This window comes from Pan paniscus, chromosome 20, assembly GCF_029289425.2.
Source record: "Pan paniscus chromosome 20, NHGRI_mPanPan1-v2.0_pri, whole genome shotgun sequence".
Taxonomy (NCBI): Eukaryota; Metazoa; Chordata; class Mammalia; order Primates; family Hominidae; genus Pan; species Pan paniscus.
In genome coordinates, this window is record NC_073269.2 from 20,577,032 (window position 1) to 20,600,035 (window position 23,004).

Consider the following 23,004-nt stretch of genomic DNA (forward strand, 5'->3'; position numbering starts at 1 on the left):
TTTGGCTGGCTGCCCAGGCACGGAAGACACACCCAGGCTGTGGGGATTGGCAGCCTCAGCCCCGCCTCCTACGGCCTTCCCTAGATCAGGGGCCAGGTCCAAAGATCTCCCAGCAGAAGAGGAGAGGAGGTTGTGTGGGACAAGTTGCTCCCGACAGAAGGTACCAGGCTGGGGGTGGCAGGGCTGGAAGGTCCTGGCCTGGGATGAAGAGGGGACTGCCTAAGGCTGGGTTGGCTCCAAGATGCTGGCATGGGAAACTGGGGGTTTCCTGGTAACTGGACTCCTAGCAAACTCCCAAGGATTCAGGCGGGGCCCTTCTGGACTCTAATCGGCCCATCTCTTTCCCTTTCTGTGTGGTTACCAGGTCACTGGAGGCCACTTGGTTGTTGGTTTTGGTTGGGACTTTCTGGACTTTAGATCTCAGCCCTCGTTTACTCACCCCTGAGCCCTCCCTGCCCTGCCCCCAGCAGTTCCTGACTTCGCCCCTACACACTGTCCCCAGAGCTCTTCCCTGGGCCTCAGGTCCTCACCCTTCATCCCATGTGCCCTGCAGGATGTCGCTGCTGAGCCTGCCCTGGCTGGGCCTCAGACAGGTGGCAATATCCCCATGGCTACTCCTGCTGCTGGTTGTGGGCTCCTGGCTACTCACCCGCATCCTGGCTTGGACCTATGCCTTCTATAACAACTGCCGCCGGCTCCAGTGTTTCCCACAGCCCCCAAAACGGAACTGGTTTTGGGGTCACCTGGGCCTGGTGAGTGTGACAGCAAAATGTGTCTGAGGTCTCAGGGTGGATGGACTTCCAGAGGAGCAGGAATGGGGCTCAGTGAGCTGGGTATTGACGGTGGCTGGGATCTGCGACCCCAGAGAAGCAAGGGAGATGGCTCACTCATTCCTCTGCTCACTCACTCATTCCTCTACCCACTCACTCCTCTACCCACTCACTCACTCCTCTACCCACTCACTCACTCCCCTACCCACTCACTCATTCCCCTCCTCACTCACTCGTTCCCCTCCTTACTCACTCATTCCTCTCCTCACTCACTCATTCCTCTCCTCACTCACTCATTCCTCTCCTCACTCACTCATTCCTCTGCCCACTCACTCATTTCTCCATCCACTCACTCATTCATCTACCCATTCACTTATTCCTCTATCCACTCACTTTTTGCTCTCCCCACTCACTCATTCCTCTCCTCACTCACTCATTCCTCTCCACATTCACTCATTCCTCTCCTCACTCACTCATTCCTCTCCACATTCACTCATTCCTCTCCTCACTCACTCATTCCTCTCCTCACTCACTCATTCCTCTCCTCACTCACACATTCCTCTATCCACTCACTCATTCCTCTGCTCAGTCATTCCTCTCCTCACTCACTCATTGCTCTCCTCACTCACTCATTCCTCTCCTCACTCACACATTCCTCTATCCACTCACTCATTTCTCTGCTCAGTCATTCCTGTCTTCACTCACTCATTCCTCACTCACTCACTCATTCCTCTCCTCACTCACTCATTCCTCTCCTCACTCACTCATTCATCTCCTCACTCACTCATTCCTCTCCTCACTCGCTCATTCTTCTCCTCACTCACTCATTCCTCTATCCACTCACTCATTCCTCTGCTCAGTCATTCCTCTCCTCACTCACTCATTCCTCACTCACTCACTCATTCCTCTCCTCACTCGCTCATTCTTCTCCTCACTCACTCATTCCTCTATCCACTCACTCATTCCTCTGCTCACTTAGTCATTCCTCTCCTCACTCATTCCTCACTCACTCACTCATTCCTCTCCTCACTCACTCATTCCTCTCCTCACTCACTCATTCCTCTCCTCACTCACTCATTCCTCTCCTCACTCGCTCATTCTTCTCCTCACTCACTCATTCCTCTATCCACTCACTCATTCCTCTGCTCACTTAGTCATTCCTCTCCTCACTCACTCATTCCTCACTCACTCACTCATTCCTGTCCTCACTCACTCATTCCTCTCCTCACTCACTCATTCCTCTCCTCACTCACTCCTTCCTCTCCTCACTCGCTCATTCTTCTCCTCACTCACTCATTCCTCTATCCACTCACTCATTCCTCTGCTCACTTAGTCATTCCTCTCATCACTCACTCATTCCTCACTCACTCACTCATTCCTCTCCTCACTCATTCCTGTAGTCACTCACTCATTCCTCTCCTCACTCACTCATTCCTCTCCTCACTCACTCATTCCTCTCCTCACTCACTCCTTCCTCTCCTCACTCACTCATTCCTCTCCTCACTCACTCATTCCTCTCCTCAGTCGCTCATTCTTCTCCTCACTCACTCATTCCTCTATCCACTCACTCATTCCTCTGCTCACTTAGTCATTCGTCTCCTCACTCACTCATTCTTCACTCACTCACTCATTCCTCTCCTCATTCACTCATTCCTGTCCTCACTCACTCATTCCTCTCCTCACTCACTCATTCCTCTCCTCACTCACTCATTCCTCTATCCATTCACTCATTCCTCTGCTCACTTAGTCATTCCTCTCCTCACTCACTCATTCCTCTCCTCACTCACTCATTCCTCTCCTCACTCACTCATTCCTCTCCTCACTCACTCATTCCTCTCCTCACTCGCTCATTCTTCTCCTCACTCACTCATTCCTCTATCCACTCACTCATTCCTCTGCTCAGTCATTCCTCTCCTCACTCACTCATTCCTCACTCACTCATTCCTCTCCTCACTCACTCATTCCTCTCCTCACTCGCTCATTCTTCTCCTCACTCACTCATTCCTCTATCCACTCACTCATTCCTCTGCTCACTTAGTCATTCCTCTCCTCTCTCACTCATTCCTCACTCACTCACTCATTCCTCTCCTCACTCATTCCTGTCCTCACTCACTCATTCCTCTCCTCACTCACTCATTCCTCTCCTCACTCACTACTTCCTCTCCTCACTCACTCATTCCTCTCCTCACTCACTCATTCCTCTCCTCACTCGCTCATTCTTCTCCTCACGGACTCATTCCTCTATCCACTCACCCATTCCTCTGCTCACTTAGTCATTCGTCTCCTCACTCACTCGTTCTTCACGCACTCACTCATTCCTCTCCTCATTCACTCATTCCTGTCCTCACTCACTCATTCCTCTCCTCACTCACTCATTCCTCTCCTCACTCACTCATTCCTCTCCTCACTCACTCATTCCTCTGCTCACTTAGTCATTCCTCTCCTCACTCACTCATTCCTCTCCTCACTCATTCCCCTCCTCCCATTTCTTTACCCACTCACTCATTCCTCTCCTCACTCACTCATTCCTCTCCTCACTCACTCGTTCATCTACCCACTCACCCATTCTTCTCCTCACTCACTCATTCCTCTCCTCACTCACTCATTCCTCTCCTCACTCACTCGTTCCTCTCCTCACTCACTCATTCCTTTACCCACACACTCATTCCTCTCCTCACTCACTCGTTCATCTACCCACTCACCCATTCCTCTTCTCACTTCCTCATTCCTCTACCCACACACTCATTCCTCTCCTCACTCACTCATTCCTCTACCCATGCACTCATTCCTCTCCTCACTCATTCCTTCCTCTCCTCACTCACTCATTCCTCTCCTCACTCACTCATTCCTCTCCTCGCTCACTCATTCCTGTCCTCACTCACTCATTCCTCTCCTCACTCACTCATTCCTCTCACTCACTCATTCCTCTGCTCACTCACTCATTCCTCTGCTCACTCTCATTCCTCTCCTCACTCACTCATTCCTCTCCTCACTCACTCATTCCTCTCCTCACTCACTCATTCCTCTCCTCACTCACTCATTCCTCTCCTCACTCACTCATTCCTCTACCCAGCCACTCATTCCTCTCCTCACTCACTCCTTCCTCTCCTCACTCACTCTTTCCTCTCCTCACTCACTCATTCCTTTCCTCACTCACTCATTCCTCTGCACTACTATTTCCATCCTGTTTACCTTCAAATGCTAATCTGTTCTCAAACACCCTCACAGAGACACACAGCAATAATGTTTGACTGGCTATCTGGGCGTCCCGTAGCCCAGTCTAGTGGACACCTAAAATTAACCATCACAGGACATGACAGCCCTTGACTTGATTTCAGATCACTCCTACAGAGGAGGGCTTGAAGGACTCGACCCAGATGTCAGCCACCTATTCCCAGGGCTTTACGATATGGCTGGGTCCCATCATCCCCTTCATCGTTTTATGCCACCCTGACACCATCTGGTCTATCACCAATGCCTCAGGTACCCATGCAGAGCTTGTGGTGGTGGGTGCCAGGCCAAGCTTCTGTGTGGTCTCTGCAGTACCCAGGTCCCTCCTTGAGTACTCGTGCCCCTCATTGAGACGTCCATCTCAATGTCTTATCCCTCCATTGCCATCTGCTCCCTGTCTTGGTGTTCTGGGCACCACTGGGGCTCCAAGAGGCCTCAATTCAGGGCCCTTTCTGGAAGGAACCCCCATGCTTAAGGACACGGGTCTAGACAGAGACATTTACAGCTTCTTGGGGTCAGGAATGCGCAAGAGAGAGATGGGTATGACAACTCAGAGAACTGGGTGTCTGCTGGGGCAGGCTGGAATGATTCCTGGAGGAAGAGTTGTTGGAGCTATGTCTGGACCAATAAGTAGGATTTTTTAAGTGTGGGGCAGGATGATGCAGTGGGCATCATTGGTATTTGGGGTCCCAGCCAGTCCTGGCACCAGCCTTGCCCATCCCTCAGTCCAAAGCGATAGGACGATTTGTGGCTGGTGGAGAATCTGGGCTGCTATTTATGTGACATCCACCTATGATGGGTCAGTTCCTTCTACCTCATCCTATCACTCATCCACCCTAAGTTTCCTGCTCTCCTCCTACAGGCTTCAGGATTCTCCAATAGGAGAACCCACACCAGCTGCTTCATCTCCCCTTGCTCTCTGCTCTTCTCATCCTTGGACACACCAGGCTGAGCTAGGGAAGTGGCAGCATCCCACAAAATCTATGGCTCTGACCCCCAAATCCTTAGTGACTCTGTGCAGGTCACCAGCTCTCTGGCTGCTGAGGTCTCTTTCAGTTGTGAGTGATGGAAACTCAACTTTGTGTGCTCTAAGCAAATAAAGAGAATCAAAGGAGTGTAAAGTTCAGGGAGGGTGGTCTTCAGGCATGGCTGAATCCGGGTGTCAATGAACATTATCAGGAATCTGTCTCCTTTTCTTAATTTCGCCATTTCTCTGCATCACTTTTTCTTTTAAGGCAGCCGTTCTCTTATGCTGTCAACCATGGGTCCTAGCAGCTCAGTTCTTGTCAGAAAGCTCACCTTTCCCCCAGGGGTCCCATAAATAGCCTATAGTTTCAATATTAGACCTGGTTATATCTTTTCTGTTTAACCTGGGATCATATGGAGAAGTCATCATGTGTGTGGCTCAGCTGTGGTCGAGGACACTTGGGGCATGTCAGAGACTTTCTGGTTCTTCTCTGACGTGTGATTTGAAATTGTCTTTTCTCCTCCTTGTCATCTCTTGGCCATGTTTGTAGCTTGTCCAAGGTCTGGGAGCTAGGGTCTCTTTGGAATTGTCAGAGTTATTATTTTAGTCTCCCTAAGCCAGGTTTCGGAATCCATTCTAATCACGCTTGAAGAAAACTCTTGGTTACACCTGGGAAATGTCCGGGACATTTAAGAAATCACATTTAAACCCTATCTGGGGCCTGTCTGTGGGGTACACAGAGGTCATGTCGGACTATCTCAGGTCCATGTCAGGAGATGACAGAGAGTGCTATGGCAGACAGGGTGTCCGAGGTCCTTTAAAGGTATTTTGTAGAGTGTGGAGCTGTGTTCAGTTGTTGCGGAACATGTTGGGATATATAGGAGCCATGTCAAGGCGTGCTGGGGTGTGCTATGACCTGTTAGGTTGTGTCATAGCTTTACTGTGCTGTTGCAGCCTGGGCTGGTCCTTCTTCCTCTATCCTCCCTTCGTCCTTTGCCCTTGGCCCCCTTCCTGCTATGCTGGGCATGGAGTGGGGAAAGTGCTGGTAGGGAGCCTTGCCCTATACCTGAAGTTCCTCTCTTGCCCTCTACATGGCCCCTGATGGTCTTCATTCATGTCAGCTGCCATTGCACTCAAGGATGATCTCTCCATCAGGTTCCTGAAGCCCTGGCTGGGTGAGTACCTGCAGGTGAAAGGGGTTGGGGACAACCTTGCAGGGACAGTAGGGGAAGTGCTGCTCTTGCCCACTGTCCTTGGCTGCCCTGCCAGGGGATGGGCTCCTGCTGAGTGGCGTTGACAAGTGGAGCCGCCACCGTCGGATGCTGACGCCCGCCTTCCATTTCAACATCCTGAAGTCCTATATAACGATCTTCAACAAGAGTGCAAACATCATGCTTGTGAGTCCCTTGAAGTCTGGGTCCCAGCTGGAGTCTTGGGGTGGAGGGACCATGGACACATCTGGTCTGGAATTTTGGCTCTTCTGGGTGGCACTGGGCCATTGCTCTTCCTCTCTGAGCCTTGGTTTCCTCATCTGTAAAATGGGGATGATAATCCCTACTTGAAAGGTCATTTACTTGGCACACAGTAGGTTCTCAGAAGGTGTCAGTTTCTGTGTTTTTCTCACAGAATCCCTGTAAACTCAAGAGAGTAAAAATGAAGATTGTGTAGTAGTCATTGCTGATTACAAACCACTTCAGAACTCATTGGCTTAGAGCCATAAGGGTTTACAATTGCTAAGGAGTCTGTGAGACAGCTGGCCAGTTCTTCTGGATGTGGAAGGGATCACTCTTGGCACATGAGCAGCTGTGGGTCGGGGGGCAGCTTTGCTGATCCTGGCTCAGTTCATTCACGTTTGGGGCTTCAGTACCTTCAGACTGTTCTGGGATGGGCTCAGCTGTGACACCTGGACTTTCCCCCATGTGATTCTCTGCCTCCAGAAGGCACCCTGTTGTTCACATGGCAGAGACTGGGTTCCGAGAAACTGAGAGGAGGCTGCAATGTCTGTGGACATTGTCTCTGCAATACTTCAAAGTTCAACCAGGTTTGAGTCTATTAGAGTTATTACATCATCATTTCACCACATTGTACTGGCCAAAAAAAGTCGAAAGTCAAAAGTCCAGTACAGACTCAAAGGGGTGTAAAATAGAATGCATCTCTTAATGGGAGTTGCTGAAAAATTACTGTGGAAAGGGTATGAATACAGGGAGAAGTGAAGAATTGGGGGTCAGGATTTTGTGAAGTGTCTAGGATTTTTTTAAAATATGCAAACTGATAAGTTAGCTTGTTACTGTCTCATGCATTCTAACAGACTCCTGGGTCAGAGACAAAGGGTAGTTGATTACTCAAGGCACAATAAGTAACATGTACTTCTTGTTGGTTTGTATCCTTTTTCTGAGTCTACCTAAATTCCATGGGGGTGACACTGGTGGGCCTCTACATTAGCCTGCTCATGCAGTACATTGCATGACATGCAATGGGCATTAGGCTTAGGGAATCTGCTTTAATAGTGGCAGAAACAAGCCTGATATTGGTCCAGGGGGAGTCATTGCCTTATCTCTCCAGGTTGTTATCTGCAAATACAACTCTGAGAAATGGCTCAGGTAAGAACATCATGGTCTTGCATTGGTGGCATACCCAGCAAGGATGCTCAGGGCTGATGAAGAAGTGTCTCTTCCAACACAGGGATATTTTTGAAATGAATTTATTACAATGGAGATGAATAAAGCAAACATTTACTCATCACATGCCTGAGAAAATGTCATGTCCCAATGCCAGGATATAAGTTGTCTAAGTTAATTTTAATAATCCTGTGAGGTTATGGTTATTTTTGTCCTATTGCAGATGATGAACTGAGGGCCGGAGAGATTAGGGAGCTGGACAGAGTTCAACCAGCCAGGAAGTGAGCTAGGACTGGTGGAGCAGAGATTCTATCCTGGTTTATCTGGCCCCAAAGTAGATCACCTTGACCGTTATTGAATATTTGACAGGTGGGGCCTAGAGGAGGGCAATAGGTTGACCAAGGGCACACAGAGCATAGGAGACAGAGCTGAGACTTGAATGCAGGTCTCTTGATTCCAAGCCATGGGTCTTCATCTCCTATACTAACAGTTTCTGCTCGCATCCCAGTCTGGTCCTTGCTGGCAATGGGTTCCTGGGGCAGAGGACCAGGAGGCTGGTTGTGGGGGAGTCCATCCTGATGTTTGGGACTGGGGAGGGGCACAAAGGAGGCAGGGCCCAGCTGTAGCTCTCTTCCCTTCTCTGGCCAGGACAAGTGGCAGCACCTGGCCTCAGAGGGCAGCAGTCGTCTGGACATGTTTGAGCACATCAGCCTCATGACCTTGGACAGTCTGCAGAAATGCATCTTCAGCTTTGACAGCCATTGTCAGGAGTGAGTTCCTTCCTAGGGCCTGGGATGTGAATCCATGGACCAAAGGGAGTAAGTTGGGGAGGGAGGAATGAGCAAAGTAACCAGAAGTACCTTTTGGGAGGATTTGTATCATAGCTGTGCTTTGAAGGTCGAGGAAGAGGAGAAAGTGCTGTCTTTCCAGGTAGAAATATGTGTGTAAAAGCAAGAAGGTTAGGATGAGCCAAGCATGTGCAAGAGACAGTAGAAATGAGGTTGTGGAAGTAGGGGCTAGATATTAAGGGCACTGAAAATCAGGAAAAGTGCTATGAAGTTTATCAAGACATTTCCAGAGACCTTTTGTAGTTTCAACTGATGATGGATGTGGTAAGAGCTGAGCTGTGTGGGAAACTGATAGCCCGACACCACGCCCAGCTAATTTCTGTATTTTTAGTAGAGAGGGGGTTCGCCATGTTGTCCAGGCTGTTCTCGAATTCCTGACCTCAGGTGATCTGCCCTCTTTGGCCTCAGAAAGTGTTGGGATTACAGGCATGAGCCACTGTGCCCGGCTGCTCCTTCTTTCTTACAGGGTGAAAGAGAGAGGGAGAGAGAGAGAGAGAGAGAGAGAGAGAGAGATGAGACAGAGAGACAGAGAGAGAGAGAGAAAGAGAGAGAGAGTTGGTTATGCTGGGGGCTGGAGCAGGGCTGACCTGGAAGAGGATGAAGTCTGAGTTGTGTGGACAGTTTTGGTAAGGAAAATGATCAGTACTGCATACTGGATGGGAGACAGAGGAGAGAAGCATGGTGTCCAAGCTATATTCTAGGTGCCTAGGTGCATGGAGACAGCTCTCAGAGATAGGATGCAGGGAGAGAAGACAGTCTAGAGAGTCAATCTCATGACTGATACCCACCATGTATCTCTAGGACCATCTGTTTTTAGATACTCAGTTTCCTGATGGGAGGTAGCTCCTGGCTGCTGGTGGGAGGTGTTCCTGGGGCTTTGCATACGTTACATTGTTGCCTCCCTTTCTGCCCTTGGCCTGCAGGAGGCCCAGTGAATATATTGCCACCATCTTGGAGCTCAGTGCCCTTGTAGAAAAAAGAAACCAGCATATCCTCCAGCACATGGACTTTCTGTATTACCTCTCCCATGACGGGCGGCGCTTCCACAGGGCCTGCCGCCTGGTGCATGACTTCACAGATGCTGTCATCCGGGAGCGGCGTCGCACCCTCCCCACTCAGGGTATTGATGATTTTCTCAAAGACAAAGCCAAGTCCAAGACTTTGGATTTCATTGATGTGCTTCTGCTGAGCAAGGTAGGTTTCTCTATGATCTGAATTTAGGTGAGAGAATAGAGCTTCATGTCAAATGTCAGGTGAAATAAATTGGTTTTGATCCAAAGGGCACTGGGAGCCATGGAAGATGCTTGAGAAAGGGAAGGTCACAGATAGGTTTTAGAGATGACTTTATTGCATGCAGCCCACAGGGCACTGCTAATTCTGAAACTGTGAAGAGCATGATATTTTATTCAACTTACAAGTTAGTGTGTTAGTCTTTCACATTTTTATGTGTATCTATATGTCTATGTCTTTGTCTATGTCTGTATCTATGATAAAAGATGCACCAAACCCCTCGATCACAGCAGCCCATTAATTATTTACAGCAATAACAGCAGGTGGAGTAGGATGGTGGTGCTGGCTCCCCATTCCTGGGGCAACACAACGTTTTTACCTGTAAATGCACAAGAATTTGCACCAAAGAGAGGGGCCCCCACATTATGAGTATTATAGCTTATATAGGACAGCTAGCTCATATGCTCCTTCTTTATTACAGGGTGAAAGTTAGAGACAGAGAAAGAGAGAGAGAGAGAATGCTTTGTTCTGGAGTATAAACTACCCCTCTCCTGTGAGATGGCAATTTCTAGAGTTTTATAACCCAAATATCTTCTGGAAAGATAAGATTCTCTGGGTTTACCACTCTAGAATGTGAGCAAATATTTTTGGAGCAATACATAATTTCTAACCTCCAAGGCAAATTGCCACTCAAATATCCTGTACCCCAGGTTGCCAGTATCTTTTTCTCTGAAAGTCTGTATTATGCAGAAAAATGAAAATATTTGAGAACCATTGATTCCTGTCACCAGGGTCCAAAGAGGAGGCAAAGGATCTGGGGGAAGCCCTTGGAGTTGGGGCTCTGGTGATGGTGAACAAGAAAGATCTAGATGTGCAGAGTGCATTTGAGTTTCTGGAAGATCAGAGCTTCAGAGATTATCTCAGGTTAGACTCCGGAGTCTCAGAGATAGTATAATTTGTGTGTGTGTGTGTGTGTGTGTGTGTGTCTGTGTGTCTGTATGTGTGTGTGTGTGTGTCTTGCTTTCTCTTCAGGATGAAGATGGGAAGGCATTGTCAGATGAGGATATAAGAGCAGAGGCTGACACCTTCATGTTTGGAGGTGAGGGTCCCAGTGTGGGACTACAGTGGAGGCAGAGGTCCCTCCATCTCAGGATCCGGGTGGGTGGACCCTGGATCACTCCATTCTGCCCATCTTCCCCCTCCCTCCATCCTCCTGAGGGCCTCAATATCTGGGCGCTGTCCACCCTCTGGTGCTGAAGCCAAGCTTACCTGGCTGCTCCTCAGGCCATGACACCACGGCCAGTGGCCTCTCCTGGGTCCTGTACAACCTTGCGAGGCACCCAGAGTACCAGGAGCGCTGCCGACAGGAGGTGCAAGAGCTTCTGAAGGACCGCGATCCTAAAGAGATTGAATGGTGAGTGCAAGTTCTTCTGGCCTGTTCCTGAGCCCATCATTGGTTCTGCTCCCCAAGTGAGGAGGGGTGGAGGAGTTGTTTTGTGGATTCTTCCACTATTGCTTAGTGGGTATAAAAGCAGAGGACCACAGGCAGGGCTTGATACCAAGCCTGGCTGTCAGGGGAAAAGTTGCAGGCCTTTAGGACCGAAAGACCCGGGCTGCTAAGAGAATTGGTGACAATGTGTGAGGACAGATAATGCTACTTTGCACATGTTCAGCAAATGAACTTCCCCTCCACTCTCTTTCTGTTCTCCCAGAAATTTATCAGTTTTTTCGAAAATCCTCACTTCTTGAATGTTTGCTCAGGTGGGGAGGGGGAAGTTGTTTTTGTCAATTCTTCCATTATTGCTTAGTAGTACTAGGAGCAGAGCACAGAAGCAGAACTTGGTATCCAGCCTGGCTAGCAGGGGAAAGTTTTCAGACTTTTGGGACAGAGAGTCCTAGCCTGCTGAGAGAACTAGGGACAATATATGAAGGCAGACGATGACATCTAGACATGTTCAGTCAATGAATTTTCCCTTCACTCCTTTCTTGTTTTCTCTGAATTATCATATTTTTTTCAAACATCTTTAGTTCCTGAATGTTTTCTCTTCTGTTCCCTAATTCCTACCCTCCAGTCCAGTCCAGGGAGTCCTAAGGGAGTCCTGGGGGTAAAAGTCATCTATCTTTTGTCTAGAACACCTGCATCGTTCATCCATTCAGTCTTCATTCAGCAAACTCTTCCACATGCCTTTCCATTGCTAGTTTTGTTCCCAGCACCTTCCTGTGCTCTGGAGACCTGGAAAGAACCCTGCCTATGGATGTGTTTTCCAGGTACTCCCAGCCTAGTAGGAACAGTTCCCCACAAGACATTCCCAGTCCACATAGGCAAGGATGGAGTTGAGAGCAAGAGAAGCATGGCTGGGAGTACAGAAAGTGTTATAGAAAGTGTTTCAAGCCAGATCTGGTGGCTGTCGCTTGTGATACCAAGTACCGAGGAGGCTGAAGTGGGAGAATCACTTGAGGTCAGGTTTAAGATCAACCTGGGCAATATAGAAAGAACCCATTTCTAAAAAAGTAAAAAACCAAAATAATAAAGTGCCTCAACTGAAACCCTGAATGGTGATCAGTAGGTGTTTGGATGCAGTAGTGCCCTAGGTCAAAAAGAGAGCCTGGGCAAAAATGCAAAAAGAGGGAGCAGGAGAGAGGGAAAAGAGTGAAAGAGAGGTTTGTGTGTCAGGGAAGGAGATGGTTATAAAGGGAGGAAGAAGTAAGAGGGAGGAAAAGTGAGGGAGAGCAAGATAAAGAGAGGAGGGAAGACAGAAGGAGACAGAGAGAGAATGAGAGAGAGAGGAACTGAGTTGTGATGAGATAATAACTACGGAAGTGAAAGCAGAGTCTGGCTGTGGAAAATATGGGAAAATGGTAATGGCTTCCATTTTAACCCAAAGGCAATGGGGAGCCATAACAAGTGGTTGAGCAGGGGAGGGGCAGGTCATATCTGGGCACCAGAAAGATCTTTTCAGAGCTACTGTGGAGAGAAGATCAGCTGTAGAATGAAGTCCCAGTGAAGACATTCTGGGACCTGAGCCAGGGCAGGGGCTGGGGATGGAGAGGAGGCAATGGACTGGACATGTGTTTTGGAGGCCGTGTCCTCCCGTCCAAGCCTTTGCTCAGCACAGCAGTCCTAAAAGGTGGCAACACTTTTTATGCTTTTAAAAACCAAGATATTAAGTAATATTGTGCACTTTGTAAACAAAAAAAGTGTCTAAAACATTTATAAAAATGAGCTTTCCTCACGCCTGTAATCCCAGCACTTTGGAAGGCCGAGGCGGGCGGATCACGAGGTCAGGAGATCGAGACCATCCTGGCTAACACGGTGTAACCCCGTCTCTACTAAAAATACAAAAAATTAGCCGGGCGTGATGGCACGTGCCTGTAGTCCCAGCTACTCTGGAGGCTGAGGCAGGAGAATGGCGTGAACCCGGGAGGCGGAGCTTGCAGTGAGCTGAGATTGCACCATTGCACTCCAGCCTGGACAACAGACCGAGACTCTGTCTCAAAAAAAAAAAAGAGCTTCCTTCTTAACTGTCACCCTAGTAGTTTCTACCATCAATGGTTTTGTGTGTCCCTCCAGAAGATGGCTATCTTGATGCCCACTTTATAAGAACACAGACTTCTTCCATACAAATAAGAGTGTATAAAATAGACACAGTACTTTTTCCCAAGATGGTGGGTTGGAGGCAATGTCAGTGTGCCTCTCCCATGTGGAAGGACAGAATAGTGTGTAGAGATTCATAGTGTAAGCTTTCTTTTCCCAAGAAACAACACAGGGACTTAACAGGAAAACCAGAAGAATCCACAGACCCTTCAAAAGAAGCTGCAGGCTGCATTCTACTCTGTGAGACAGGTGAAAAACTGTGAATCCTCAGAGTGTGAGAGGGGGAGAGACTGCCTGCAGCGTACACATCTTCACTGGAGAATCTGAAAATCCAGACCACAAGAGAAGGCCTTAACTCTATCCAGGGCTTGAACTGATTTAGGGAGTGGTAAGAAATATAAAAGTAGAAGCAGCAGCAGGAAGTCCCTTGCAGGCATTCACAATCTCCAGCATGGACTGAGGGAAGCCATTCCTTATTGTATCTCACAGGGGACCTTAGGGAAGTCAGACAACTAGCTCAGGCGAGGTCACAGGTTGAATGAAATGCCCAAATGAATTTCTTGATATAACCTTGAGTGGGGATGAACTCCCTTGACCAGAACCCGGGAGGCAAGCAGGAAGTGTGCTGCAGACAGGAGTTCAGAAGCTGGGTGCCTGGCCTTGGACAGGGACAAAAAAGGACATGGCCTGAAAGCATTGCTATTTCTGTGGGAAAAGCTTATGGCCTGGGGCAGGGCTGAGTTCTGTGCACAGACTACCTGGATCTAAATCCAGTGCTATGAGTGGAACACTGCATGTGTGAGACCCACCTTGTGCCAACTGCATGGGAGCTAGATGAGGCTTACGGCCACCTGCTACTCTCCACTCCCTTGTCAAACTCTTCTGTGAGGCAGAGGCGGTTATACTCACCTCTGGAACATTACCCCAGTGACCTAAGAACCGCCCTCTGACTCTCACAGGGCAAAACAAACAAACAAAAAAACAGTTGCAAAAAAAAAAAAATACCTAGGAATATACTTAACCAAGGAGGTTAAAGCTCTCTACAAGGAGAACTACAAAACAGTGCTGGACAAAACCATAGATGACACAAACCAATGAAAACACATCCCATGTTCATGGATTGGAAGAATCAATATTGTGAAAATGATCATAGTGCAAAGCAATCTACAGATTTAACACAATGCCTATGAAAATGCCTTCATCATTTTTCACAGAACTGGGAAAAGCAATTCTAAAATTCATATGGAACCAAAACAGAGCCTGTGTAGTCAAAGCAATACCAAGCAAAAAGAAAAAATTTGGAGGCATCACATTACCAGACTTCAAATTACATTACAAGGCTACAATTACCAAAACAGCATGGTACTGGTATAAAAGTAGGCATTTAGATGAATGGAACAGAAAGGAGGACCCAGAAATAAAGCCAAATACTTACAGCCAACTGATCTTTGACAAAGCATACAAAAACATAAATTGGGGAAAGACACCCTATTCAATAAATGGTGCTGGGAAAACTGGACAGCCACATGTAGAAAAATGAAACTGCATCCCCATCTCTCACCTTGTACAAAAATCAAAGGCTTAAATCTAAGACAGAAACCATAACAATTCTATAAGATAACTTTGGAAAAACTCTTTTGGACATTGACCTAGGCAAAGAATTCGTGACCAAGACCACAAAAGCAAATGCAACAAAGCCAAAAATAAATCAGTGGAACTTAATTAAACTAAAAAGCTTCTGCACAACAAAATAATAATAATAATAATAGCCGATTTAACAGACAACCTACAGAGTGGGGGAAAATATTTGCAAACTATGCATCTGACAAAGGGCTAGTATCCAGAATCTACAAGGAACTCAAACAACTCAGCAAGGAAAAAAAACACAAACAATTAGTTCCATCAAAAAGTGGGCAAAGGGCATGAGCATATAATTCTCAAAAGAAGATACACAAACAGCCATGAAAACAGCATTTTTTCATATGGAAAAAATGCTCAACATCACTAATCATCAGGATATGCAAATTAAAACCACAATGAGACACCATCTTGTTTCTACAAGAATGGCCATAATTAAAAAGTCAAAAAACAGTAGATGTATGTTGTGGATATGTTGAAAAGTGAATGCTCATACACTGCAATGAAAATTAATGTAACCTCTGTGGAAAACGATAAGGATATTCCTTAGAGAACTAAAAGTAAATCTACCATTCCATCCAGCAATCTCACTACTAGGTATCTACCCAAAGGAAAAGTGATTATATGAAAAAGGCACATGCACATGCATGCTTATAGTAGCACAATTCACAATTGTAAAAATACGGAACCAACCTAACTGCCCATTGACCAATGAGTGGATAAAGAAAATGTGGCATATACACACAATGGAATACTACTCAGTCATAAAAAGGAATGAAATAATGTCTTTTGCTGCAACTTGGATGGAGCTGGAGGCCATTATTCTAAGTGAAGTAACTCAAGAATAGAAAACCAAATACCATATATTTTCACCTATAAGTGGGAGCTAAGCTGTGAGGACACAAATACATACAGAGTGATATAATGAGCTTTGGAGACTCGGAGAGCAAGGTTGGGAGCCGGGTAAGGGAGAAAAGACTGCATATTGGGGACAGTATACACTGCATGGGTGATGGGTGCACTAAAACCTCAGAATTCACCACTATAGAAATCATCCATGTAACCAAACCACTTATATCCCAAATGTTATTGAAATAAAAGGAAATAAAGAAGAGACAGATCTGCACATTAACAATATATCTTTGGGAGCTTTTCTTTTTCTAAAAATATGAGTTTTGGAAAATTCGTTTGTTTTTATTTTTAATTGGCAAATTTTAATTATATATATTTATGGGGTGCAATGTGATATTACTCAGCCTCTCGAGTGACTGGGACTACAGGCATCCTCCACCACACCCGGCTAATTCTTGTGTTTTAGGTAGAGATGAGGTTTCACCACATTGGTCAGGCTGGTCTCAAACTCTTGACCTCAAGTGATCCACCCACCTCGGCCTCCCAATACTCTGACTTTCTAATAGGTTTTAATATCTGGCAGAGTGGCTTTTTTTTGTTGTTAAATCAACCCTTGCAAACATTTGTTGTGTGATAAAGTGTATGTTTTATTTGGATTGAGGGAAATTTATAATGAAATACAGAGATTTCATGTTTCTTTTTAAGTTTAATCCAGGTATTTTATATTATTATGACTAGTATCTTTTCTTTTATTATCTTTTCATTTGATGGTTATTTCTATATGGTAAAACTAATGATTTATGCATATAAATTCTATGCCCAATGAACATAGTATATGCTAAAGATGGTATGCGTATCAAGAGAAAAAATATAGATAATTAAGTAAAAGCTCTTGGGGCAACTGGAAAGCCTTCTGGAAAAAAGGCAACTGAACCTGGTTGTCATATCTTATGACAAGATAATGTTCAGATTAATCATTTTTTTCTAAAAGAGTCCTAAAAGCTCTAGAAGGAACCATGAGAAAATTATTTCATAGCGCCAGAGTAGGGATAACCTTATTTTGACGTAAGTCCCAGGGGCTATGAAAAAGTGATAAACTGGTAAATGAGAAAAGATACACGCCAGGCATGGTGGTTCATGCCTGTAATCCCAGTACTTTGGGAGGCCAAGGTGGGCAGATCACTTGAGATCAGGAGTTCAAGACCAGCCTTGCCAACATGGGGAAACCCCATCTCTACTAAAAAAAAAAAAAAAAATTAGCTGGCAGTGGTGGTGAATGCCTGTAGTCCCAGCTACTTGGGAGGCTGAGGCAGGAGAATCACATGAACCTGGGAGGTGGAGGTTGCAGTGAGACAAGATTGTGTCACTGCACTCCAGTCTGAGCGACAGACACTCCATTCCCTCCCCCCATTAAAAAGATACAGAATAGTGTCTACAGTAGATGGTGTGCTCCTATATAATTTTTTAAGATGCTTAAAATCAGCCCAGAAAGCATACATTAAAAAAATAATAACCTGGCAACGTGTGGGGAGAAGTAAATGGCATTGGGCCATAGGAGTGAATTATGTTTTATAGTTTTCAAATTCTGAACCAGGTAATTGCAGACGGTATGAAAATTTTAAATAGCCACTGCAAAAGAAGAAAGATTAAGCAGAGAATTCAGCTCCTTTGCTCGATCTTAAATGTTTATAAACGTTTTCCAGTGGGGCCTCTAGTGTTTTCTAAGTATAAAATCACTATCTGCCAAAATGATACATTTACTACCACATTTCAAATTGCCTGACTCTCGTGTTTTTTTGGATGCATAAATGTCTTCTTTGGAGAAGTGTCTGTTCATGTCCTTCGCCCACTTTTTGATGGAGTTGTTTTTTTCTTGTAAATTTGTTTGAGTTCATTGTAGATTCTGGATATTAGCCCTCTGTCAGATGAGTAGGTTGCGAAAATTTTCTCCCATTTTGTAGGTTGCCTGTTCACTCTGATGGTAGTTTCTTTTGCTGTGCAGAAGCTCTTTAGTTTAATTAGATCCCATTTGTCAATTTTGGCTTTTGTTGCCATTGCTTTTGGTGTTTTAGACATGAAGTCCTTGCCCATGCCTATGTCTTGAATGGTAATGCCTGAGTTTTCTTCTAGGGTTTTTATGGTTTTAGGTTTAACGTTTAAGTCTTTAATCCATCTTGAATTAATTTTTGTATAAGGTGTAAGGAAGGGATCCAGTTTCAGCTTTCTACATATGGCTAGCCAGTTTTCCCAGCACCATTTATTAAATAGGGAATCCTTTCCCCATTGCTTGTTTTTCTCAGGTTTGTCAAAGATCAGATAGTTGTAGATATGTGGCGTTAATTCTGAGGGCTCTGTTCTGTTCCATTGATCTGTATCTCTGTTTTGGTACCAGTACCACGCTGTTTTGGTTACCGTAGCCTTGTAGTATAGTTTGAAGTCAAGTAGCATGATGCCTCCAGCTTTGTTCTTTTGGCTTAGGATTGACTTGGCGATGCGGGCTCTTTTTTGGTGCCATATGAACTTTAAAGTAGTTTTTTCCAATTCTGTGAAGAAAGTCATTGGTAGCTTGATGGGGATGGCATTGAATCTATAAATTATCTTGGGCAGTATGGCCATTTTCACGATATTGATTCTTCCTACCCATGAGCATGGAATGTTCTTCCATTTCTTTGTATCCTCTTTTATTTCATTGAGCAGTGGTTTGTAGTTCTCCTTGAAGATGTCCTTCACGTCCCTTGTAAGTTGTATTCCTAGGTATTTTCTTCTCTTTGAAGCAGTTGTGAATGGGAGTTCACTCATGATTTGGCTCTCTGTTTGTCTGTTATTGGTGTATAAGAATGCTTGTGATTTTTGTCCATTGATTTTGTATCCTGAGACTTTGCTGAAGTTGCTTATCAGCTTATGGAGATTTTGGGCTGAGACAATGGGGTTTTCTAGATATACAATGATGTCATCTGCAAACAGGGACAATTTGACGTCTTCTTCTCCTAATTGAATAACCTTTATTTCCTTCTCCTGCCTAATTGCCCTGGCTAGAACTTCCAACAATTTATGCAGCCAAAAAATACATGAAAAAATGCTCACCATCACTGGCCATCAAAGAAATGCAAATCAAAACCACAATGAGATACCATCTCACACCAGTTAGAATGGCAATCATTAAAAAGTCAGGAAACAACAGGTGCTGGACAGGATGTGGAGAAATAGGAACACTTTTACACTGTTGGTGGGACTGTAAAGTAGTTCAACCATTGTGGAAGTCAGTGTGGCGATTCCTCAGGGATCTAGAACCAGAAATACCATTTGACCCAGCCATCCCATTACTGGGTATATACCCAAAGGACTATAAATCATGCGGCTATAAAGACACATGCACACGTATGTTTATTGCGGCACTATTCACAACAGCAAAGACTTGGAACCAACCCAAATGTCCAACAATGATAGACTGGATTAAGAAAATGTGGCACATATACACCATGGAATACTATGCAGCCATAAAAAATGAAGAGTTCATGTCCTTTGTAGGGACATGGATGAAATTGGAAATCATCATTCTCAGTAAACTATCGCAAAGACAAAACAACCAAACACCGCATGTTCTCACTCGTAGGTGGGAATTGAACAATGAGAACACATGGACACAAGAAGGGGAACATCACACTCTGGGGACTGTTGTGGGGTGGGGGGGAGCAGGAAGGGATAGCATTAGGAGATATAACTAATGCTAAATGACGAGTTAATGGGTGCAGCACACCAGCATGGCACATGTATACATATGTAACTAACCTGCATATTGTGCACATGTACCCTAAAAGTATAATAATAATAAAAAAACAAAACAAAAAAAACAAATTGCATGACTCTCCTTTTTTCCCTTGCCTAATTGCACTTGCTAGTATCTCTAGCACCATGCTAAATAAGAGCAAAACATTGGATCTGGGTATGTTGTTTGTTATTCATTTGCATTTGAGTTTGCTTTCTTGCCATAGACAATATTTATTTTTATGTGAGTTTGTTAATTTTTTACCGCTGGCTTCTGGGTGTTTTCCTCAGAGTATTTATTTTTATCTATTTGGCTAAATTTTCTCTGGTACTTTTCTAATTCTCTGCTTCTCTAATTGTTTTCTGCTTTTTAAAATTCTCAAATGTTTGATCCCCGTGGAGTTTATTTTGTGATAGGGAGAAAAGGTCTCATTTGCAAATAGAAAAGGTGGAGAGTTGTGTCTTTGCTCCCTTGATAATGACTGGGGCTGGGGTGTTTCCTTAGGGACGACCTTGCCCAGCTGCCCTTCCTGACCATGTGCGTGAAGGAGAGCCTGAGGTTACATCCCCCAGCTCCCTTCATCTCCCGATGCTGCACCCAGGACATTGTTCTCCCAGATGGCCGAGTCATCCCCAAAGGTGCCCACAGCCTCAGGGGGAGAAGCCTCCCGGGTAGGAAGATGGTTCCCTCAGGGGATCCTTGTCCTGACTGCCCCTTTCTCTCCCACAGGCATTACCTGCGTCATCAATATTATAGGGGTCCATCACAACCCAACTGTGTGGCCGGATCCTGAGGTGCTGCCTTCCCCATTCACCACCACCACCCCTATCCTCTACTTTTGTGTGTGTGTGTGTGAATTCCAAGGTTCCTAGTGGAGGGGGCAGGGTTTTGATGAGGAAAATCCAACATCACCTTGCCCCAAAACACACACAACTGTCTCTCCAAGGCTGCTGGACATAGGAAATCCCACGGGCGAACCTTCTTTGTCTCACCTGCAGGTCTACGACCCCTTCCGCTTTGACCCAGAGAACAGCAAGGGGAGGTCCCCTCTGGCTTTTATTCCGTTCTCCGCAGGGCCCAGGTAAGAGCGCCCTGTGTCTGAGGCAGGGATGGGATGATGGGTGCGGGAGTTAAAAAAAGGGGGACGTTGCAGATGGTCCCAGTTCCAGCTCTCCTTCCCTCCATTCCTTCACAGTTTATGGGAAAACGTCCATAGAATGGGGATGAGTAGGTCCTAGAGGGGTCGGCGGAGTGCTCAAAATCCCCTTCTCCATCTGCTGGTCTGAGCTGGGAGCTGGAGTCAGGCCCAGTCTCCGGGACATACAAGCCCACATGGGAGTCCCAGGCACGCTTAGTCTTTCTCTCTATCTCTCAGGCTGAGCTGGGTGCAGTTGGGGGTCCCAGGCCAGGTTCCTGGGTTGATGGGACCCAAATGCGGGACTTGGGCACAGTCACAGTCCCCACTCCCGCCTGCAGGAACTGCATCGGGCAGGCGTTCGCCATGGCGGAGATGAAAGTGGTCCTGGCGTTGATGCTGCTGCACTTCCGGTTCCTGCCAGACCACACTGAGCCCCGCAGGAAGCCGGAACTGATCATGCGCGCCGAGGGCGGGCTTTGGCTGCGGGTGGAGCCCCTGAATGTAGGCTTGCAGTGACTTTCTGACCCATCCACCTGTCTTTTTGCAGATTGTCATGAATAAAACGGTGCTGTCACCTCTGCCTGGGCCTCACTGACAGCCTGCAGGGGGCTCTTGGGGACTGGGAGGCTTCAGGGAAGGGGCCTAACGTGGGTGGGTTAGGCAGGATGTTTTCCCTGAAACCAAGAACCTGACTGCCTCTTTGGCTGAGCATAGGGCCTCCATGCTTATAGCAGGGTCTCTCAGAGCCCAAGTATGGACTTTATCCTGTGGACAGTATGGAGCCATGGGAGGTTTTTGAGCAGGAGAGGGACCAGGATTAAGAACGGATTTAAGAGGTACGACTGAGGCTAAGTGAGAAGCAACCATAGGGGCAGATCCTTTCTTTTGGTCTGGGAGTGTCCCAAGACCGAGGTCCCTGGCCAGTTCAGAACACAAGGATAGAAGGGTGCAGCTTATACCCTGGCAGGCTCTCAGGAGTTCTGTTTCCTTTCTTGCTAACGTCCCACCCTATGTCTCCCCCTTCCAGTTGATCGCTTTTGTGACCCCTTTCCCTAACTTCAGGCAGCTCCTATTTTTCCTCTTTCGAGCCCTCTGACTCTGCCCAGGCTGCTTGTCCATCAGCTGCTATCTGAATCCTCCCCCTACTCTCTTCTGCTATGTGCCAGGCACTCTCACAAGTGTCAGGGCTTGGGCAAGTCTTCACCCTTTCACCTCTAGATTCCTCCTTCATTCCCATCACTGACCGATCTTGGGGTGGGGTGCAGTCAGGAACATCCTGTTTGACCCTTGAGATTCAAAGACAGATGATTGGAAACAGAACACCATCCCAAAGGCATGGGATCTGGAGCCAGACTGTTGGGCTGAAGTCTCATCTTTGCTGTGTGACTTGAGCAAGTTAATTCCCCTCTATGCACTTCAGTTTCCTCAAACATAAAATGTGGGCAACAACACTACCTAACTCAGGGTTGTCCTGAGGACAAAATGTGGAGAACTCAGAACTTGTTGCCTGGTGCATATTGGATGCTTAATAAATATGGCCATTATTAACTCCTCTCTGAGAAAGTCTGGCTAATAAACCATGTTGCCTTTCAAGATAGTTTTTTTCTACCACGACTTTAAAGACTGTCTTGGAACTTACAGGCAAAAATTCTAATATTTGTGCTCCTTGAATAATCTCTTGCCTTTTAGAGGGCTGTGCATTTAGGAGGCAATTTTTTCTAAGACTGGTTGCGGGCACCTGAAAGTGCAAGGTGGTAGGAGAAGGAAAGAAGCCTCAGTTAATGTTTTAAAATGATGTCCTACTACAAACATTGACCTCTGTTCATAGCCTAAGGAATTCTGCACCGCTGCACCCTGCAGACTTGCCAAATCTTCTCTCCAGTTCATATCCCTCCCTTGTTACACTCAGTCACCTTGTCCTTGATTCTTATCTCCAAATACATTATATTTTCTTGTTTAGGGCCATTGTACTTCCTTGGAACTCTTGTGAAAGATCAGTTGCCTATACTTAACGTGGGTCTATTTTCTGGGATTTGTATTCTGGTCCATTGACCAATTTGTCTTTTACTAATACCACAACATCTTGATTACTGTAACTTTACAGTAAGTCTTGAAGTGGGATATTGTCATTCCTCAAACAATATTCCACGTCTTCAATAGTGTGTTGACTATTCTAGGTCTTTTGTCTCTCCATGTGCATTTTAGAGTTAGTTTGTTGATATCCATTAAAAAAGCTTTCTTAAATTTTTATTGGGACTGCATTGAATCTACAGAATTACTTGGGAAGAATTGACATCCTGAGAATATTTTCTGCCTTATAAGAAATGCTCAAGGAAGTCCTGCATCTGGAA

At 46.1% G+C, this 23,004-nt stretch overlaps 1 protein-coding gene across 1 annotated transcript; it reads left to right on the forward strand.

The window, feature by feature from the left end:
* The first annotated feature begins 115 nt into the window (after positions 1-115).
* On the forward strand, positions 116-21,221 carry CYP4F12 (cytochrome P450 family 4 subfamily F member 12). The gene is made up of 13 exons (XM_008966102.4): positions 116-160; positions 554-752; positions 4,109-4,253; positions 6,090-6,143; positions 6,238-6,365; positions 8,235-8,356; positions 9,358-9,628; positions 10,697-10,763; positions 10,949-11,078; positions 20,020-20,153; positions 20,245-20,309; positions 20,514-20,596; positions 20,992-21,221. Exons 2-13 carry the CDS (start codon positions 555-557, stop codon positions 21,167-21,169), a joined length of 1,575 nt encoding a protein of 524 aa, XP_008964350.2. The 5' UTR covers positions 116-160; position 554; the 3' UTR covers positions 21,170-21,221.
* The last annotated feature ends 1,783 nt before the right edge of the window (positions 21,222-23,004 follow it).